The 22,259-nt window shown below is 42.9% G+C and overlaps 1 protein-coding gene across 1 annotated transcript in view; it reads right to left on the reverse strand.

Annotated features, from left to right (window-relative positions):
- Nucleotides 1–22,259, reverse strand: part of TAF1 (TATA-box binding protein associated factor 1) — a 2,792,652-nt gene that overhangs the window by 1,298,554 nt on the left and 1,471,839 nt on the right. Inside the window, exon 24 of the mRNA XM_044057257.1 lies at nt 19,567–19,808. Coding sequence (XP_043913192.1) covers nt 19,567–19,808 — 242 coding nt within the window. The remainder of the gene's footprint in view (nt 1–19,566; nt 19,809–22,259) is intronic.

Consider the following 22,259-nt stretch of genomic DNA (forward strand, 5'->3'; position numbering starts at 1 on the left):
GTGGTCTAATATGAAAAGACCCTTTTAAAAAGGCTTTACAAAGTCTGTAGGCCATAACAGGAGCCCCACATTCTTCCACATGGAAATTAGAAATGGCAGCCAATTGAACTCTTAATGTGGCAGGAGAAGCACCCCGATGGAACAATTCTGTTAAAAACTCTAAAATTTTATTCAAAGGAGCTATAACAGGGTCCACTTGCTGTGTATTTGCCCAGAATACAAAGCGCTTCCATTTACTAGTATATGTTTTAGTAGTGGAAGCTTTATGAGAAGCCACTAATATATTCTGAACTGCAGGTGAAAGAAGATCAGACCTGGCTAAGTTAAATTGGAGCAGCCAAGCTGCTAGATGGAGGTCAGAGCGGGTGGGGAGTCCCTGACGAGTGAGTCAATAGATCTGGCTCTGGGTCCAGGATCCAGGGTCCCCAAATGCAGTGTGTCATGAAGAAGGGGAACCAAATTTGAGACCAGAATGGGGCAATGAGGATTATTGTCCTGTGTAGGTTGTTGGCTTTCTGGAGAAACTTTGTGATCAGGGGGAAGGGAGGAAATGCGTACAGGAGACCAGGGCCAATCGTGAATCAGTGCGTCCCTGGGGACTTCCCTGGAGGGTAATAGGGCAAAGTAGCTCCTGCATTTGGCGTTCATTGGAGACGCAAACAGATCGCAGGAAGGCTGGCCCCACGTGCAAAAAATCTTTTTCGCAACTGACTGTTTTAGGGACCACTCGTGCGGTAACAGTATTGCTCTGCTCAGCCTGTCGGCTATGACGTTGGATGACCCGGGATGTGCGTTGCTATCAGAAAGCGACCCGTGGACTCCGCCCATTGCCAGATTCTCATGGCCTCTCTGCATAGCTGATAGGACTTGGTTCCCCCTTGCTTGTTTATGTACCAGACTACAGACATGTTGTCCGTCTGAACTGCAATAGTTCCCAGAGGAAGAAGGGGAGCAAAGTGTTGCAACGCTAGAAACACTGCCCTCAACTCTAGAACATTGATGTGCAGATTGTACTCTAAATTGGTCCATTCGCCTTGGACTGTCTGTCCCTGAAAGATGCCCCCCACCCTATCAGGGAAGCGTCCGTGGTCACCGTAGCTGTCGGCGTGGGTAGCACAAATGGTCTCCCTTGGAAAGGTTGCAAGTCTGAAGCCACCAGTTTAGGTGTGATTTGCATGTGTTCGTTATAAGAATCTCGTGTGTCAGAGGTAGTTGTTGGAACGACCATTGTGCAAACAGTAGCCATTGTAGGACTCTCATGTGCAGTCTTCCCAAGGGTATTGCAATAAGAGAAGCTGACATGAGTCCCAAAACCTTCAGTACCAGTTTTGCTGGGGATTTCCTGGACAAAAGAAGAAGACGTATGTGAGTCTGAAGTGAAAGTATCCTTTCTGGAGGAAGTCTTAGAATTAACTGATGTGTATCTAATTCCGCTCCTATGAATAAGATACGCTGTGATGGCTGTAGTAAGGATTTTCCGAAGTTTACGGAAATTCGAGGTGAACACACAGTTGAAGAGTGTAGTCTCTGGCCTGTACTAGTTGGCGCTGGGTGGTGGCAGAAAGGAGCCAGTCGTCCAGATACGGAAACACCTGGAATCCTAGGCGCTCAAGTGAGACGCTACCACTGCCATGCATTTGGTGAAGACCCTGGGGCTGAGGTCAGACCAAAGGGCAGGGCTCGGAACTGAAAGTGACTGGCACCCAGCGAAGCGCAAATGATCTCTGGATGCCCTGGCCATTTTGATGTGGTAGTATGCATCCTTCAGATCTATTGAGCACATCCAATCGCCCTTCTGTAAGAATGGAAGGATCGATTGAAGTGTGACCATTGAACTTTTCTTTCTTGTGAAGGTACTGAGGTCGCTTAGGTCCACAATGGGCCTCCAGTCCCCTGTTTTCTTTGGAACTAAAAGAACCTTGAGTAAGTTCGAATCCTCTTTGGTCCGCTGGGACTGGTTGGATGACTCTTTTTCTAGCAGTTTTGAAATTTCTATAGCTGCTGGCTCTCGCAGATGGGGCACATCTGGGAGTCTTTTCTTTGGAATGGGATAAGATAGAAATGGTATATTGTAACCTCTGGTAACCACGCTTTTACCCACTTGTCTGTAGTTATGTTTTGCCAGGCCTGAGGGTATAAAGCTAAGCGACCCGACTGCCTCCAGAGCAGGACAGTCGGGCCTCCTCTCAGGAGTGCTGGAAAGGTTTACCAGGGAGTGTATCCCTGTCACCTTGATTCTGGACCCCCTCTGCCGCCAGGGCGTCTTCCACCTCTGCCCCTCCTCTGCCTCTAGAGGGGCATCACCCTGTGTGCCTGGGAAAGATCCTTGGGGTTTTGAAACCACATTTTTCCACCACGTTGCCCTTTGGGTACGGTCTGGATGGGGTGGAAAACGGACTCGACAGCAGACAGAGTCTTTCCCTCCTGCTCACACCGGGTAGGGTCTCCTTTACTTTGGGGCCAAAAGAGTGGCACCGTCAAATGGGGCGTTAGTAAAGGAAGACTTGAAGGCTTCCAAATGAACATAAGCGCATCCAGGATTGTCTGCGAAGAGCAACGCTGAAGCTGCTGCCCTACTCGAACCTTCGCTGCGTAAGAGATCAGCCTCATGGACGAGTTCACAATGGATGTAAGGGTATTAAGTTGCTGTCACTTTCTCTGAGACAGCAGCATCTGTAGTACCCTGGAGGGTATCTCCCAACTCTTTGACTAGATCCTCTGTAGTCGTGTAAAGTGGGTCAAATAGTTCAGGGATCGCATGGAAAAAGCAGCTGAACTAAAAATGTGCTTCCCATACCTGTCCATAGTCCTAGAATCTTTATTAGGGGGATGGACAGATGAGAAAGATTCCGACATCTCCTTTCGTGGCGCTGCCACCACCATAGCGTCCACTGGAACTCCTTTTGTCAAGTAAGCCTTGTCCTGGGGTGCAGTGATATACTTATTAGGCTTCCTAGGGACTGGTTCCACTGTGTCAGGAGCCTCCGCCCTCGAGCAATAAGTTCCATTAATTCATCAAAGGCGGAGTGACCCAGGAGGAGGAAGGCGAGCACCAAATGCCTTCAGAAAGACTGACTCATCCTCAGAAGGGGGGAGGGACTGCCAGTCACCTCTCTGTTTCAGGATCTCCAATATGTCAGAAAAAGAGACATCTTCTGAAGGTGACTTAGGGGACACTTCTGACTCATCCAAGTCAGTATCGGATGTCAAAGATTCTTGTGGAGAATCTAAGTGTCTCCTCTTACACAATCTTTTCCTAGGGACTTCTTAGGGGAGCATCCGAAGAAGCCTCCGAGGAAGAGGGGCACCCTCCAGGGGTGGCTGAGACACCGGTGCTCGGCGCTTGGATGTAGCCGTGGGTGCAGAGGAGGATAACGGACCTTTATGGGGAGGAGAAGCTGATCCTGCTGGCGTGGTTGTCTGGGTAGACAACACCTTCCTCATGAGGTCGAAAGCCCCGGGTCCCGAGTGAGGTATCTCCCGGTTCGAAGAAATGGGAAGAATCCCGAAACAGGCACCAAGGCATCGACCCGAGGACGGAACCGAGTCGATCCGCCGAGGCCCGAGGGCGTCGGAACGAAACATCGGTCCGACTCTGTCCTGGAACCAAGGATGGATCTTTGGCTCGAGACTCCGGTACCGGATCGGACGGAGTCGAGGTGAACGGAGCCGACCGAAAAGGACGGTTCTGGCACTGAGGGCTCCACAATCAGCAGCTCAGCTTTACGGCTCGAAGACTGGACAGGTCTCGGAGGAGGAACAGATGGAGATAACGGAAGGCCTTCAAGTCTCGACATCAATTGAGAGGAGACCGAGATGAGCTTGGATAAGGCCGTATTCTCCATTAACTTCTGCACCACACGGTCTACATCGGTGTCGGAGAGAGGTCGGAAGAACGAGTCGAAGGTATCGAAGGCGGAGCCGACCTCAACAGAGTCGGTGGAGGAGCTCCATCACCGGTTCCAAGACTCGAGGCTCGAAACTGCCAACAGTTGAACACTCGGCTCCGAAGTCTGTGGAACCGGTGATCTAACTACTGAACAGCTCGGAGCCGATGACCTGGGCTCCGACGTCTTCGATTCCTTCGAGGATTTGGATGCCTGGTCTGAAGCATCCAGAGCCTCCTGAAAGGAAGGTTTTAATAACCCCCTGTCCATGAGTTTCCTGCGCCTATCTGTCATGGCCCTCCCACTAAAAGAGTGACAAATTGAACAGTCCTCTTGTAAGTGGAGAGGGCCAAGGCAGTAGACACAGGAACTATGGTTGTCAGTAACTGACATTTTTTGGCCACACTGGCAACGTTTAAAACCTGATTTAATTTTCTCAGACATCTTAAAGAAGAAACAGGTAAAGAGAAAAAAGTCAAGTCCAGTAGAGTGACAAATCCAGTAAATATGTCGAATCCGATAATACAAGTCAGTCCGGTTGTCAAATTCAAGTAAGGGGTGGTAGGCCCCGAAAAACTCTAATAAGTTTAATTAAACTTAACGGTACCGAGTATTTCTACCTTACCACACACACATACACTATGTCACCAATAGTACTTTAGAATAAATTTTTCCTGAAAAATAACAATAATAAAAGTTATTTCTTATCTGAAGTTGCTCGAGCTCGATCCCAGTGATGCGAACGCAGCAGCGGCAAACTAGATCTGAGGTAAAGGCAGAGGGGGATTGTGGGTATTAGGTTGTCTCGAGCTTCTTCTCGATGCAGAGCTTGCAAGCGGCCGACACGGAGCCGAGGATCGGCTCCGAACCCATGTGTAAGAACAAACGGCGAGATTGTACACTATCACATTGACCTATTCTCTAGTAATGGTTGGGGGATCGTGTTATGTGGTATTTCCTTTGGACTACTGGGGGTGGGGGTAGAAATTTGAGCTGAACCTGTCAGCCAAAATGATGACAATGGCATCGGTTCAGTGAGGATGACGACATATGCAATAAATTCTGCACATTGTTGTGTATTTCCTCTGAGGTTACATACATAGCTGTAGAAAGCTTTGTGGTGTCCTTTGCCTTAGAAGCTATTTTTTCTTCAATGTAGCCTTTGAAGTACTAATTACCCTCTTAGCTGCCTATTTATATTGGTCAGGAGGCTTTAGCATATATGGCTTTGTTCCTCCTAGGCTTAGCCAAATTTTTTTCCTTTTGTTGTATAATGACAATTCCACCATGGTGGTTTGTCTTTTGAGTTTGTCTTTCTGTCTTTCTTTTATGTATGGTATTAGCAGTACAGGGCACTGCAATGACTGGGTATACTAGCACCACTTATTTTTAGGATAACACTGGAATTTTCTCATATGAAGTCTTAAGATATGGGTATATCCCAGGACTCAGAAGAACTCTTTGGCAGCATCTAATTCCTGTTGGTAGCTATTCTGAAATACTGTGGACAGAAACTGGACCTTGTCCTCTCGGAATGATGACTTCTGCACCTAGAAAAAGAACTTGTGAGTGAACAGTAGTATTTTGAAAGACTTGCTAACAGAACCAGGAGTTGGTAAAAGTTGACTGAAGTTTGTGATGCATTTAGGATCTCTTTCAGGGGACAACCTGGATGAGGCAGTCATCCAGATATAGGTAAATATTAATGTTTTTTGTCCTGCTTAAGGCAATTACTAGAACCAGGCATTCAGTAAAATCCTGGGTACAGCAGATAGTCCAAATGGCAAGATGATGTAATTGTAATGGTCATCTCTTGTTTTTAATACAAAAAGTTGCCTAACCATCTTGTGTATATTGATGTGTAGACTGGCATCCTTTATTTCAAAGGTCACCATGTATGCCTGTGGAAGACACAAGGGCACATAGCTCTGCAGGGACAGTATTCTGAAACATGGGACTCTAGCAACTTGTTCAGTCTGGAGAGATTCACAAATGTATCTCTAAGTTCCTTCTTCTTCTTTAGACTAGATGCAGTCTTGAGTAAACATTAGGTCACTTTTCCTTTCTCTAAAACATTCCCTATGGAAGACATTCTATCCATGGAAGCATAAGGTGGTATTCATCTTTGAGCACAGCTGGAATGCATAGAAATCTTGTTTTATTCTGTCCCCTCCCAGAAATGTTGCCTGTAACTCTGCTTTATTATCTGCATGGGATAACCTAACTGCCCTGCATGGGATAACCTTCCAGTCAATCACAAAGAAAGCCAGCCAGCCTACTATCCATGTGGGGGGCAAGAAAGTGTACATATATGTGGGGGAGGGGGGCAGAATGGGTTGGGATGGTGTTTTACGGGTGGGAAAAGGGGCAAGATTTTCCGAGTCACAGCTAATTCCTCTGACTGTCAAGGACAGGCCTTCCAGGCTTTGCCAACAGGTCAGTTTGTCACCATTATCTGTAAAGCCTTTTCTTTTCTTTTTGCAGCTTTGTCTTCTTGTACTTACGACAGAAAGGCCAGCTTTTACTTGGAAAAGTTATGACATATCTTGGTGCTGGGGAATGAAAAAGATCCTTAACTGACTACGTTTTTCCAACTTTCCTAAAGTTTCTTTAAAAATTAGCATTTCCTCCAGTTTCTTAATCACAAACACTGCTGTGAGTACAGAAAGATGCTCCTTATCCAATGGGGATATCAAGAAGCACTGTTTTCACAAGTTCTGGTTAGGAATGTGGCCTCAATCAAACATGTTTCCCAACCACTTGACCCTGCAGCAACTGTTCTTCATGATGCTTCCATTGCATCTTATGTACCCACATTTAATGGAGTACCTGGCAACGTGAGAACTGAGGCTGTATAATTCAAACATCTGTCTTTTCAGGTCCTTGTCTTCAATCATCGCTGCCTGTCTCAACTGGCTAAGGAGGGCAGGACTTCCAAGATAGCTACAGACTGAGAAACAGGATGATTAGATATCTTCATGTATGAAAAATGAGAAATTGCTATACAAGCCAGTAAAGGTTATTAGTCTGGGTAAAATTTGGTCAGTGGTTAGCAATTACAATGTTTGAATGTCAGCAAAGAAGGAATTTTGAGAAAATAGGGAAAAATCAACCAGAAAAGGAAAGAGAAAAACAGATACTAGGGAAAACATAGCAAAAGGTTCATATTTCAGCTTCAGTACAGTAGACTGCTTCCAATAATTTTGAAGGGAAAAAAAATGCACTCAGAGGTGTTTAAAGTAAGAAAACACTGGAGGAATATATAAAGTCAAATGAGAAAAAGTAAGAAGCGTTAAGTAGCAATTCAGATGAACTGATAAAACTGCAGAAGGTGAAATGAAGGAAAGACTGGCTAAGCACTTGGCTTCCCAAGAAGAAATGCTTCAATAATGGTACATTTAGAAACCAGAATACATAGAAAAAAAACTGAGATATTTTGCTATACCAGAGAAAATGAATGAAAAGACTGCATCCAGTTATATAAAAGTAAATATAAGCAACTGAATTGAGGTCCCACGGGAAGATTGGATAACAGAGGGCACACCATGTGTATGCTTCAAATCAGGGCATCAGAACACACCAGATACCTATATTAATAAAGACACAAGCAGATCAGTAGAAAGAGATGTTCCTGACAAAGCTGCGGCAGAAGGGAAAACAACTGAAGGGAAAGCAGAATACAGAAAGTAATTATTTACTATATACCCAGTAGCAGAGATTCATAGATTCACAGACTGTTACTAGGCTAATGACCTGTGTGTGTGTGTGTGTGTGGGGGGGGGGGGGGCTTTCTAAGCCTAGCCAAGGTTTCCTGAAAGAATGATGATGTCCTGCATCCAAACAGGACATTGATGGCCACGTATTTATAAACTACCTCTGTCCATAAGGGACATGGGTGCCAGGCCCTTTGTAAATTTCTTATTCCCCATCCACTTGTCTAGGGTGTGCTTAAACTGGGTAACAGACAAACTCAGCTTCCATAGGAGGGGCAGTCTCTTGGACACAACTGTCTCTCCAGCATGTTTTGTTTAAGTCACAGACAAAATTCAGGTCCTTAGACCTTGTATTTCTGGTACTCTGACTTAAGAATATTCAGGACATTTATAAGTATAGGGTTTGCGGATGCCTTGTAAGCAGGGCATAGATCAACCCTCAGCAATCTACAGGAGACTGAGTACAGGGAAAAGGCTTTAAGGCACTCTTCATAACGCAGGTTTGTTACACTTTGTATTCTTTTTTAAGGAACCTTTGAGTTCACTCTAGTTGCTCCATATGTCTGGTCAGGTGTATACCAAAGGGAGCACTATACTCTATGACTGGTCTGATAAAGGCGGAGTAAAGTGGAATAATGATCTACATGCCATCCTCTTACTTATAAGTTGCACAACATAAAAGGACTTCCTCGCCATTGTGTGTAGATAAAGTACAGTACCAAACCACGTAAAAAACATCCAATGTTCACGAAAAGCTGCTGTAACAGAAACAAAACTCGTTGGCAGTTCTTGGGATCAAGCAAAATAGTTTATTGGAAGTAAAAAATGAGCGCTTTCGCGTGGTCCATCCACGCTTCATCAGATGAATCACTTAAACCTGTGCAAAGATTATATACAACCGCTCAAGGCGGGAAAGTCTGCTCATTAATCAATTAACATTTAAATCATGCTGAAAACATTAAAAACACTTAACCATTTAAATGCGCTTGTAAGCTCAAATCTTGAGTTACTATATACTTTTATATTTTCAGAGAACATGTATACGTGTTCTCATGTGAATATCTATAGTATTATAATAACTAATAAATGAGATAAAAATATATACGTAAATTAAAACATTAATAACACTTAGTTAAAAATTTTAACTCGTTAATAAAAATTTTGTATATTTATACAAATCAAAATTTACCAAATATGAATGAAACCCATCACTAATTTATACAAATAAAGACTTCCTCGCCATTGTAGCCACAAGGTGGTCGAAGGTAAGGCTACTGTCTACATGTGTACCCAGATCCCTGACCACTGGGTTGATTCTTGGGGGGTGTATTATCAACATGGTAATGAGCCTGGATGTTGATTTCTCAAGGGGTATAATTATGCATTTTTTAGCATTGCATTTAAGACAGTGGCTTTAGTACCATTTGTTAGTCAGAGACAGACCTTCATTAAGAATGCTATTGTCTGCAGGGGAGTTGATAACCCCCATCTTGCAAACTCAGTCAGCCATAAACCTTCAGCATTTGCTTCCATTTCACAGAAATAGATGCCAAAAAGGAGGCGGCACAGTACCAAGCTCTGGGGGATTCTACTTGTGACTGACCTCTTGGTGGAAGTGGCCTCACCTATTTTGACCTCCTGGTTTCTATCAGTGAGTCAGCTGGCTATCCAGCAGGTGCTAAAAGGGTTTATACCTAAATTGGTGAGCTTGTCTATAATGCCTGACTGGGGTATTGTATCAAAAGCATAGGCCAGTTTGGGGTAAGCTGTGTGCACAAGCTTCCCTTCATCCAATGCTTTACTGACCCCCTCAAAAAAGTCCACCAGATTTAATAGGCATAACCTTTCTTTAACAAAGCTGAACTGTGATGGGTCCAGCATTTGCATGTTACCTATGTCCTCATTTATCATATCCATGATGAATCTTTCCATGGTCTTACACATGAGGCTGGTAAGACGTATGGGCCTGCTTGGGTCAGTGGAAGGCCCTCCTTTGTGGAGAGGAATGACTGTAGCCATCTTCTATTACTTGGCCAAAAACCTTGACTGAAGGCACCAGTTGAAAGGAGATTAAAGTGACCAGAGAGTTCATGTTTCATGCTATTTATTAAACATACCATGATGTTATCGGGGTCCATCAAGGCAGTGTTTTTTGTCCTTGTAAAGTGCATTAATGACCTATTCTCTAGTAATGGTTGGGGGATCGTGTTATGTGGTATTTCCTTTGGACTACTGGGGGTGGGGGTAGAAATTTGAGCTGAACCTGTCAGCCAAAATGTTGACAATGGCATCGGTTCAGTGAGGATGATGACATATGCAATAAATTCTGCACATTGTTGTGTATTTCCTCTGAGGTTACATACATAGCTGTAGAAAGCTTTGTGGTGTCCTTTGCCTTAGAAGCTATTTTTTCTTCAATGTAGCCTTTGAAGTACTAATTACCCTCTTAGCTGCCTATTTAGATTGGTCAGGAGGCTTTAGCATATATGGCTTTGTTCCTCCTAGGCTTAGCCAAATTTTTTTCCTTTTGTTGTATAACCGACAATTCCACCATGGTGGTTTGTCTTTTGAGTTCGTCTTATTCTTAATACGAATGGGCACAGCTCACTCTATACAGTTATCAATATGGATTTACAGACATTCTGTAAACAGCTCAGTGTATTCTATGGTGTTTACTGGGTTTGGGGATGCTTGGAATTTAGCCAATGTGTTGCTTAGTAGAGAGAGATTAACCTTGGAATAGCTACTACATGTTTTTGGTTTCACTAGATACCTGGATTTAATTTTTATTTCAAGTAATACTGCCTTATGGTCAGATCTGATGAGCAAAAATATTACATTAGGTGTGGAACCTTGGCCTCCCCATGCTTGTAAGTACAAGGTCAAGGATGTTTGTACTCCTGGTAGGAGAATGGACCAACTGTTCCAGGATGTTGTTATTAACAAAGTTTAGGAATCACTGGGCTTTTACAGCACAGTAGTACACCACAGCTTGTACATTAGAAGTGGTGTAAGATGAATTAGAAGCAAGTTTATCTCAGCAATCAGAAGATGTCAAGATGCAGGTGTAAGATTCAAGTTGCTATATCCATATGTCTTCAGAACATTTTTTAAAGGAGCAGAAACAATTTTGGATATAGAACAGGCTAAGGAAGAAATAAAGTTTAACCAGCAAACAGTGAGCCAGCATGTTGAAGGGGATTACTTATCTCTGTATTTGGACAGCAACAAAGCCCACACAAGGAGCTAGGCAGTGAAACCCTTTTCCAAAAAAATGCTTAGCTGACAGTAAAAAGACTGGGAGCTGAATAGGAAAAGTGCAGTTTTGTACCTACCATAAATGTAGATGTTCGAGTGCTAATACAGCTGCAGTCATAACAGATGGGTTTTCCTGCCGTCAGGCGGGTCCTCGGTCGGCCGAATTCCAAAGTCTAGGTCCGGCGTCGGATGTTGTCGCTTCTTCTCTGACGTCAGTGCAACAGGGGTATAAAAGAACCAGCCGACGCCATTTTCTTCAGTTTTTCTTGCCCCAGATTTCAGGTGCCCCCAGAAGGAAGGCAATACATAAATTTATGTAATAATGCAATGCAATATAATCAAAAAACAGTAGTTGCAAGCAAATACACCATAAAAGAATACCCCAATCAGGTTGTATGAGGAGGTGTTAGCCATTAGGCCTGTCCCAAGAGGGGAAGGAGGGAGGGAAACCTGGACTGCAGCTGTATTAGCACTCGAACATCTACATTTATGGTAGGTACAAAACTGTACTATGTTCATCGTGCATACAGCTGCAGTCATAACAGATGGGTAGAATCCCAAAGCTAAAAAAGGGGTGGTAGGCAGTAGGTGGAACTTGAAGGAGCCAGGATGCCCTGCAAGACTGCAGTGGCAAAGCCTGCTCTAGATTTGGAGTATAATGGTAGGTCATAGTGCTTGGAGAAAGTATGTACAGAACTCCAAGTGGCTGCTTCCAAAATATCTTTGGTAGGAACCCCCCTGAGGAAAGCTGCAGAGGTAGCTGTGGCCCTTGTGGAGTGAGATCTGATGCCTGCGGGTACAGTTTTACTATGAAAAGAGTAACAAAAGCATATGCAGTGGGCTATCCATTTTGAGATTGTCTGTTTGGAAATAGGCTTCCCTTGAGCTCCTGTAGCATAGGACACAAAGAGTTGCTCTGATTTTCTGAAAGGCTTTGTTCTGTCCAAATAATAATATAGCTGTCTGTGAATGTCCAAGGAATGTAGTAGTCTCTCCCCTTTGTTTTGAGGATTAGGGTAAAAGGTAGGTAAGTGGATAGCCTGATTCAAGGCTACCCTGGATACTACCTTTGGCATAAAGGAAGGATTGGTTCGTAAGGAAACTCTGTCCTGATGGAAAATGATGAAAGGCTGCACAGCCATGAGGGCTTGTAGTTCCGAAACCCTGCGAGCTGAGGTGATAGCCAGAAGGAAGGCTGTTTTCCATGACAAATATTGCAGTTCTGTTGAAGCAGCTGGCTCAAAAGGAGGCAAGGTCAGTTTTTCTAGAATGAAATTGAGGTCCCAAGCAGGTACTGGTTGTTTCCTTGGGGGTTTTATATTCTTAGCCCCTCTGAGGAACTGTCTTAAGAGGGGGTGAGAGAACAAAGGAGGATCAATGTTGTATTCTGCAGAAATCGCTGAGGCATGGATTTTGATGGAGGAGAATGAAAGTCCACTGCTTAGCATCTCAGCTAGGTACTGTATTATTTGAGGTTAATTCAATATTCCAGGATTCTGACCCTTTTTCTCATTCCAGGCACAAAACCGTTTCCATTTTGCGGAGTAAGCTTTTCTAGTAGAAGGCCTTCTGGCCTCCAAAATGACATCCTGCACCTCCTTGGAGAGTAGGGTCTGTTGTGAACTTAAGGAATCTTCCATGCGGCTAGATTTAGTGTTTTCAGCGGACTGTGAAGAGTTTTGAAGTTGTGCTGAGTCAGTAGAAGAGGCATTAGAGGCAGGATCCATGGTGGGGAATGCGTCAGGCTCCTCAGGAGTGGGTACCAGTGTTGTCTTGGCCAGTCTGGAGCAATGAAAATCATCTTTGGTCTGTCTGCTCTGGTTTTTAATAGAACTTTGGGCAGCAGAGGAAGAGGTGGAAAGGCATAAACTGTCATTGTTGTCCAACTGAAAGAGAGTGCGTCCACTTTCCAGGCCTGTGGATGAAAGGTCCTTGAGCAGAATTTTTCCAATTGGTGATTTCTGTGGGAGGCAAAGAGATCTATGTCTGGCCTTCCCCATGCTTGAATTATCTTTGTAAAAACTTGAGGATGCAACTTCCATTCGTGTGGATCTGTCATATTTCTGCTTAGGTTGTCTGCCAGCGTGTTTTCCTTGCCTGGCAGGTACTGTGCTTGAAGTTCGATTTGTAATTCCAGAGCCATGTTCCAAAGAGACATGGCTAGCCTGCATAGGGGGTATGAATGGGTTCCTCCATGTTTGTTTATGTACCACATTACTGTGGTGTTGTCTGTCCTTATCAACAGCTGGCCTGGATGCAGTAGGTCTTTGTAATCTATAATAGCATTTATTACTGCTAGCATTTCCTTTTGATTGATGTGTAGGTGCTTTTCTTTTTGGGACTATTTGCCCTGAATGCACCGATCTGTCATGTGCGCCCCCCAGGCGTAGTCCGAGGCGTCTGTTGTGATGACTTGATTTACTTGAGGCTTGCAGAATGGGAGACCTGTGTTTCTTTGGCATGCTTGAGCCCACCACAGAAATTCCTTTTGAAGACATGGAATCAGTGGTATTATTCTTTCCAAACTGTGGCTGTGTTGAGACCATAGGTTTTTTAGGTACCATTGAAGTTTCCTCATATGCAGCTTTGCACATGGGATTAGTATAATGCAAGATGCCATGAATCCCAGAGCCTGCAGGATTTTCCTTGCAGTCAGCCTGGTGAAAGTTGCCAGTTTTCTGAAGTATTGAGTTAGTTGCCCTTGTTTCTCTGGCGTGAGGTAGGCCATCTGGGTATTTGTATTCAAGCTGGCACCCAGGAAAATTACTGTTTGAGAGGGTATTAGCCTTGATTTCTTTTTGTTGACTGTGTATCCCAAAGAATTCAACAACATTATTACAAATGCCAGATGTTTCAGAAGTATGCGTTTGCTGTCCGCTTGGATCAGGCAGTCATCCAAATATGGGTATATTTGTATCCCTTGAAGTCTGCAGTAGGCAATTACTGATGCCATGCATTTCGTGAACACTCTGGGCACAGTAGATAAGCCAAAGGGCAATGCAGAGAATTGATAATGGGTTGAACCTGCAAGAAATCTGAGGTATCTTCTGCAATCTTGTCTGATTGGGACATGCAGGTATGCCTCCTTGAGGTCCAATGTTACCAGCCAAGACTCCTTGCCCAGCATGGGAAGAGGCTGTTGTAATGTGAGCATCTTGAATTTCGGCACGAGTAAAAATGTGTTTAGGATGGATAGGTCCAAAATAGGTCTCCAATCTCTTCCTTGGTACCAGGAATAGTCTGGAGTAAAAACCTTGACCCTGTTCTTGTGCAGGTACCTCTTGAATAGCTTTCATGTCCATGAGATCTGAAATTTGTTTTTGTGCCTCTGCCCTTTGATTGTGTGGCAGGTTTGGCATGCCTCTCATTTTTGGAAGGGTGTGAAAGTGGAATCTGTAGTCTCTGTCTATAATGTCCAGGATCCATTTGTCTTTTGTGACAATATGCCAATTTTTTGAAAATAATGCCAGTTTTCCGCCTAAAGGTGCTGCCATTTTGAACTTTGCTTGGCATGCAAAGGGGAAAGTCATTGGTTCTGCTTTCTGAATGGCTGTGAACTATCCTCACCACCTCTTTGTGTAGGTGCTTGCCATTGTCTGCCTCTAAACGATCCTTAAGATTGCCCTCTACCCCTCGGGCGCCTGTATCTACCTCTTTGGGGTCTGTCCGTGGCTGGAAAGGACCAATTTTTTGAAGGCCAATTTCTACTGAAACGTGGAGGTTGTACCTGTAGGAAATCTTTCACTCTTTGCATTGATTTTGCCTTTTCCTCCATTTTCTTTAATACCTCCTCAGCTTTAACACCAAACAATACATCTTTTTGAAGAGATGCATCTAGTAATTTAGCTTTGACATGATCTGGTAAGGATTGCTCTTTGAGCCAAGCATGTCTACGTATGACTGATCCTGTAACAGCAGCTCCACAAGAGGCCTCTAAAGCATCAAAACCACATTGCAAGGTATGTTTACCCACTTGCTCTGCACTATGTAACAAATCCTGTAACTCCTTCAAGTCTGGTTGTTCAGGTTGTGACATTTTGCTTTTCAACTGTGATAACAGAAACTGTTGGTACTTTAACATATGGAACTGACAGTTTAATGCCCTCATGGTTAAGGTGACCGAGGTGTATATCTTCTTCCCCCACCTTTCTAAAGCTCTGGAATCTCTCTCTAAAGGTAATGGATTTTTAGCAGTGGAGGCCTTAATTCCCTTGGGACCCTGTGAAATAGTTTCTGGGTCAGCCGCATGGCTTTTGTATAGGAATTGGTGTGAATCAGGAACCCGGTAATACCTGTCAGGCTTGACTGGAGCTGAAGGTAAAGAATCTGGGTTAAGGTAGGCCTCCGAATACACATCATCTAGTATGTCTAATACAGGAGGTATAGCCAGAGGCCTGTGCTGAGGGAGCAAAAGGAAATCCCTAAGCCTTTTCTTGGAGTCTGAGTACTCTTGGCCTTCCCAGTGGAAGTGTTCCCTCAAGGTATGTAAGGTTTCCCCAAAAGAGTAATCCTCAGGGGGGGAAGACAGAGGGAATGGACTCCTCTGCATCAGAATCTTCAAAAGGGGAGTATGAATGTTCCTGGTCTTCAGAATGTTCTGAAATAATGGAGGCCTGGTCCGAGGAAGAGGATTCTTCCTCCACTCTGGGCCTTTTGTCCGGGGGTTGAGAACCCCTGATAAGAGTAATCAAATCCTCAGCCATTTTGAGCATCTGCTTTTTAGGCATGGGGCCTTGAGAGGGGCCCTGTGGAGCTTGTCTTTTAGTATGCATGGCTGCTTTAGACTTAGTGAAAGCCTTGATGGAAAAAGAAGAAGAAGGCCTGAAGACACCTTGAGAGGTGGCAGGCCTGTCTAAACTCTGAGTTTTACCGCCAAGAGTGGCTTCGGTATCTGTAGTCGGGGTGTGGGCCGAAGAGCCTGCGACCTCGAGCACAGAAGACACCGCCAATGAAGTGTCATCAGTAGTCAGGGGCTGCGTAGGCGCCTCGCTGAGAACCGGACCACCTGTAGTCGGCTTTAGCGTGGTGTCGGTTGAAGTCGCGGACTTCGTATGCCGGTCCTTATCTTTGCGTCTTTTACTCAAAACTGGAGTCGGAGTATCCGACGACATAATGTAATTAAACTTTTTGCCAGAATAGTGTTGGGCGAACTCCACCCAATGCTTAATAGTGCGTCTATTGAATGTAGCACAAAAACAACAGGCCGAGACGTCGTGGTCTGGGCCTAGGCAAGGAATGCAGAGGGAATGAAAATCCTTATGCGGTATTTGCTTCCCACATGAAATGCAATTATTAACTTTGTCTGACATCGGTCTGAGGCAAGAAAAGTTTCCCCAACGGGGTACTTAGCTTTCAAGAAGATTTTGGTTGAAAAATATTTGTAATCTCAGGAGCTGGCCAACCGGCACTTGCGAAATGCTTCTGCTTCAGGCACCGCGTGGCAAGAAAGACTGAAGAAAATGGCGTCGGCTGGTTCTTTTATACCCCTGTCGCACTGACGTCAGGGAAGAAGCGACAACATCCAACGCCGGACCTAGACTTTGGAATTTGGCCGACCGAGGACCCGCCTGACGGCAGGAAAATCCATCTGTTATGACTGCAGCTGTATGCATGATGAACATCTTATACCAGAGACTGGTGTTGGGTGACTAAGATGATCAGAGAAAAGACCAGCAACAATGTAAAATTAGTGAAGAACTAACTGGAAGCATAAATGCTATCAGATGTAGTTTAGATATGTGAACCATGGTTCAGCAAGAAATGGTAGAAAAAGACTGGAAGTTAGTGGACTGTGTTAAACTGACAGAAAACTGCAAAGCATAAACCCCATGTTATATCATTAATGCTTACAATGACACTGAAGGGGATGAAGAACTACCAAATGTAACAGTTTTTGTTCTTATTAACATCATGATGTAAAATGCATGTTTTGCTGTAAAGCAGTCCTGTATACTATGCAGTTGGGGTATTTTTAAACATGAGATAGTGAGATTTTATCACAGATATCTGCATTTGCTAGTAATATTTAAGTACAAAAGTAATTTTCCTAAATGCAGTATATCCAGGTTTTACAAATGTAACAAGGTGAAAAAGGCTGGAAAAGAAGAAATTAAAGTTAAACAATGGGATCTTCGCTACTGCTGGGGGAATGTAAACAGTGCACTGGTCATACTATACATAAAATTAAAATATAATTATTTCTCCTATTTTTAGAGCTGGGTATCTAGACTAATGTCCTTAATTTAGGCTACAGACAAATTTAGTTTTACAAAACATGGTTAAAAATGATCAAGGGCGTAAAGAATGATAGCTCTTTTTTGCATTTACAAAGTTGCCACCTGTTTTCACACTGATATCTACTTTAAAATGATGCAAGAGGCCTACAGGTACAAGCAATCAGACATGATGGGGTCTGAAACGTTTACTGAGTGAAATCAACAAAGGTTCTTCATTGAATTTGCAAAGTTGACAGCTTTCACCCACATTTAACATTTAAGAGCTCTAAAGAGTGTGTTCTGAGTGAAATTTACAAGGTACAATGCAATTAACATGTAGAGGGATACTGGCAAGAAGTCTGGGATAAATGAAGTTTGAAAGTAAGGGGCATTAATACTTATACAAGTAGCTGCCTCCACAGCAGTTTTAGTATTTTAATGCATTAAATATAACAGCACATAACTTAGCTTACTTAAAAGTACCCAGTGCAATTACAGTGAAAAGTTAATGTCTACTAAAACTATGCAAGTTCCATTGGGGAGGAGGCTGGAAAGTGGTTTTAGTTTTGTATTTTTGCAGTGAGTTTAAAAGGGAATTTTTCTAATATTTTTTAAAAGTATTTTATTTTTGTTTCTTGAGTGCTTTTTACTGATGTAAAAAAGGCTGGTAAAATGTGACACAGGCTCAAACAGAGATAAACACACGGAAGATCAGCCTGCCAAATATTAGTGAGTGCACGTAAACTGCAAGACAGAAATATTCTCAAAAGAACTGTCACATATATCATAATATGTGCGAGTAGTAGAATAGCTATTTTGTCAATATTAACACAACATGTAAATGGTCTTGCAGGTAGGGACAAAAAAAAAAGAGAGAGAGAGAGAAATGAATTATATTAAGATGTGCGGGGTGCAGAACACCACACCGCAACAAAAGAACCTGGACAAAACTTGCTGTGGTAAAAAGCACACACACAAAAAAAATTACTTCTAAAATAGTCATCTACTGCACTTTCAAATATTTCTTGGTTGTTAGCTGTTCTTATTTGTAGTGGTAAACCATTCCCCCCCAAGCCAGTTATGAAGACTAGGCACCAGATATTCTTGTTCTATGGTGATTAGAACTGAACTCAATTGCTAAATAAACTACCAGTGAAATATCTGTCAGACATTTATAAATTTATAAATTAAAATCGGGTCACCCCCTAATCAACCTGTAATTGACACAGTAAAGAGAGAGAACTCAGTCTAGCTACATATCCCAGGTGCTTGACCCTACTGATTTGCCTAATAAAACACTTTTGGATTTTCTCCAATATCGCCAATTGAGATCTATTACAATTACAAACTAAGTACAATATTCAATACAAGGTCTATTACCTTGTACAGACTCTTTCATTCCTCTTGAAAATACACCGTATTATATCCTTTAGAGCACAGCAAATCACCTAATAAACTTCATAAGTAAACCTGCTGACTACAGTAACGCAAGTTTCTAAAATTACTTTCACCACTGAGAATTACAGTTCCATATCTAATAATAACAAGAGTTGTTTCCATAATGAATAATCTTTTACTAACATTAAATTCCATATGGTTATTCTTAAATTATGAACATAGATTATCCATGGACCTCAGAATTCTTGCTTGATCTTTAAATAGTTCACAATAGATTTAATCTTTGAGTCGTCAGTTTGACAAGTCTCAAGTTAATCGTCCTGTTCTTCTGATGATAAAGGTGCATTTTATCCTGACCAAACATTGTAGGCTTTACATACATCTCTTCCTAAACACTAATTAGTTTCTAAAAATAGAGTTACTTCAACACAAGTGATATGCTTTTGTTTGATTCAGTTTATGTTGCTATTCATTACTAGTCCAAAGTTATTTTTAACAGCTATCAATTTCATTTTACCAGTTACATGACCTTTAAGCTGGGATTCTGTTTAATAAAATTAATCAAATGATGGAATTCTTCAAGTATCTTAAAGTTATATAAGATATGGCCAGAATGGAAAGAAAGCTAATGCATTTATGTGGCATGTCTGTAAGATGATGTGAAGCATAAAACAATGAAATCTACTTTATGATCTAAAATACAAACTTTACTGATCATGACATTATCTTTCATCTATTTTTAATACTTAATATACATTGTTCCTATATAATTTTATTACAGTTTCTAAAGAATGCACATCAATTTCTAACGCTTCTGTTTCAAACTAGATTTTAATCATTTATTATTTTTAAACATGACATGGAATGGTAAGGATGACTGGAGTACACAGAGGGAGTATGTAAGAGTAAAAGGTAGGAAAATCTTCATGTCTAAAACACATAATAATTCATAATCTACCATAAAAATAATCAGTGAAGCTACTCACCACCCGTTTCCTGAGGATATTTCCAACCCTTCACTAGTTGTTCAAAAGCTTATTTTTTGACAGCCATTTAGTTATACAATCTTTATTCTGGCTTAGTTCTGTTACTTACACAATCCTTTCCTGTCTTTCTTGTCTTTTTTGTTTCTGTCCTTTTCATTTCCACTATCTTCACCCATCAGCATTCTCTGCAATTCCTTCCTTTCTTGCTCTTCTCGTTCCCTTGAGAGCTGAGAGCTTGTTTTCTTGTTTTGCAACATGTTCTCAATGTTTTTGCCCATTTCTTCAAAATCACTGTCTTCGGCTGAGCTGCTGTCAGTATCTGTAGATAGGATCTCTGTTGACTCCAGAACCCTAAAAAAGATGGTGAGAAATCAAAATGCATTCCAGGAAAGTAAAAGCCAAATGACAATGGAAGCTATACTCCAACCTGAACTCATTTGATTGGTTTATTGAGTTTAAATTAGTAATGAAATAATAAAGAAGCAGGAATATCAAACATATTAAGAATATGATTTAAAACTTTGTCAAAGTGGTAAAATGGTACACAAAACTCACCAGCTCCATTGGCAAGACAATGAAGCCCTGACTTTCACATCACCAGCCAAGATTTTTCCAGTGGCTCAGGTGCCGGGAGGAGCAGCTACAAATGCTGCAGAGGGAAACATACGCTGGTCCACAAGGATACCAAGAAAACTGCACTTATTTAGTGGAATGCATGTACAGAAACAAGCACACTCCACCTGTGAAGCGAGCTGTAACAGAAGTCACCATGGTCAGGAGAAGGAGTTAGTTGCATAAACAAAAAATCCATAACTTTTAAAGGATAATACCACCACTCCTGGCACCTGGCTTTCACTTTCCAGAGGAACAAATGATCCAGCTGGCTCTCTCCACCCCAGCCCCTGGGCTTGAAGGAAGGAAAGAATGGACCAGGAGAGTGTCTGATAAAGCTTGGTAGCCAATATGTGACTGAGGACATGCACTTGTATGGAGAGGGCAAAAAAGACTGTCTGGCAGTGTGGACTGTAGACCACCCAACACACACCGAGAAGTGAGGTTAGGGTCATCATACAGGTCTCTATTCCTGGGATATCCTTGTTGCTGCATAACTCATGACCCCACCCCGTACCAGCTAGCTCCTATCCAACACTAGGTGAAATGCCTGGAGAAGAAGAATAAGTGTCCCATGTCTGACTGTAGCAGGAAATCTGTATTGTTGTCTGCATATGTTATTTGGCAGAGGTTTTACACCAGATGCCCTTCCTGACGTACCCCTCCCCATTTATCCGGGCTTGGGACCAGCACGAAGAAATGCACTGGCTTGTGCATCCCCAGTGGCTGGGAAAGTGTAGTTAGGCAGCATAGAATGGTGGTCTGTAGGATGACACTGGTGATCAAGAAGAGGAGGACAAGTGTGAGAGCAGTGCCAAAGATCAAATCGTGGAAATTGAAAAAGGATGATTGTGAGGTGGAGTTTAGGGAAGAGTTAAAACAGGCACTGGGGGGCAGTGAAGAGTTACCGAACAGCTGGGTAACTACAGCAGAGATGGTAAGGGAGACAGCTAGAAAGGTGCTTAGTGTGACATCTGGACAGAGGAAGGAGGACAAGGAGACCTGGTGGAGGAATGAGGAAGTACAGAAGAGTATACAGAGGAAGAGGCTGGCGAAGAAGAAGTGGGATTGTCAGAGAGATGAAGAAAGTAGACAGTAGTATAAGGAGATGAGAAGCATGGCAAAGAGAGAGGTGGCAAAGGCTAAGGATAAGGCATATGGCGAGTTGTATGAAAGGGACACTAAAGAGGAAGAAAAGGACCTGTACCGATTGGCTAGACAGAGGGACCGAGCTGGAAAAGATGTGCAGCAGGGTAAGGGTGATAAAGGATAGTGGGGGAAATGTACTCACAAGTGAGGAGTGTGTGTTGAGCAGATGGAAATAGTACTTTGAGGGGCTGATGAATGAAGAGAATGAGAGAGAGAGAGAAGGCTGGATGATATGGGGATAGTGCATCAGGAAGTGAAACAGATTAGCAAGGAGGAAGTACGGACAGCTATGAAGAGGATGAAGAATGGAAAGGCTGTTGGTCCAGATGACATACCAGTGGAAGCATGGAGGTGCTTAGGAGAAATGGCAGTGGAGTTTTTAACCAGATTGTTTAATGAAATCTTGGAAAGTCAGAGGATGCCTGAGGAGTGAAGAAAAAGTGTTTTGATACCTATTTTTAAGAATAAGGGTGATGTGCAGAGCTGTAGTAACTACAGAGGGATAAAATTGATCAGTCACAGCTTGAAGTTATGGGAAAGAGTAGTGGAAGCTAGGTTAAAAAGGGAGGTGATGATTAGTGATCAGCAGTATGGTTTCATGCCGGGAAAGAGCACTACAGATGCGATGTTTGCTCTGAGTGTGTTGATGGAGAAATATAGAGAAGGTCAGGAGGAATTGCACTGTGTCTTTGTGGACTTGGAGAAAGCATATGATAGGGTGCCTGGAGAGGAGTTGTGGTATTGTATGAGGAAGTCAGGAGTGGCAGCGAAGTATGTAGGAGTGGTACAGGATACATACGAGGGTAGTATGACAGTGGTGAAGTCTGCAGTGGGAGTGACAGATGCGTTTCAGGTGGAGGTGGGATTATATCAAGGATCAGCTCTGAGCCCTTTCTTATTTGCAATGGTGATGGACAGGTTGACAGATGAGATCAGACAGGAGGCACCATGGACTATGATGTTTGCAGATGACATTGTGATCTGTAGTGAGAGTAGGTCCAGGTTGAGGAGACCCTGGAGAGGTGGAGATATGGTCTATAA

The sequence above is a fragment of the Protopterus annectens genome, chromosome 15.part0 (genome assembly GCF_019279795.1).
Source record: "Protopterus annectens isolate FY-2018-M chromosome 15.part0, PAN1.0, whole genome shotgun sequence".
Classification (NCBI taxonomy): Eukaryota; Metazoa; Chordata; order Ceratodontiformes; family Protopteridae; genus Protopterus; species Protopterus annectens.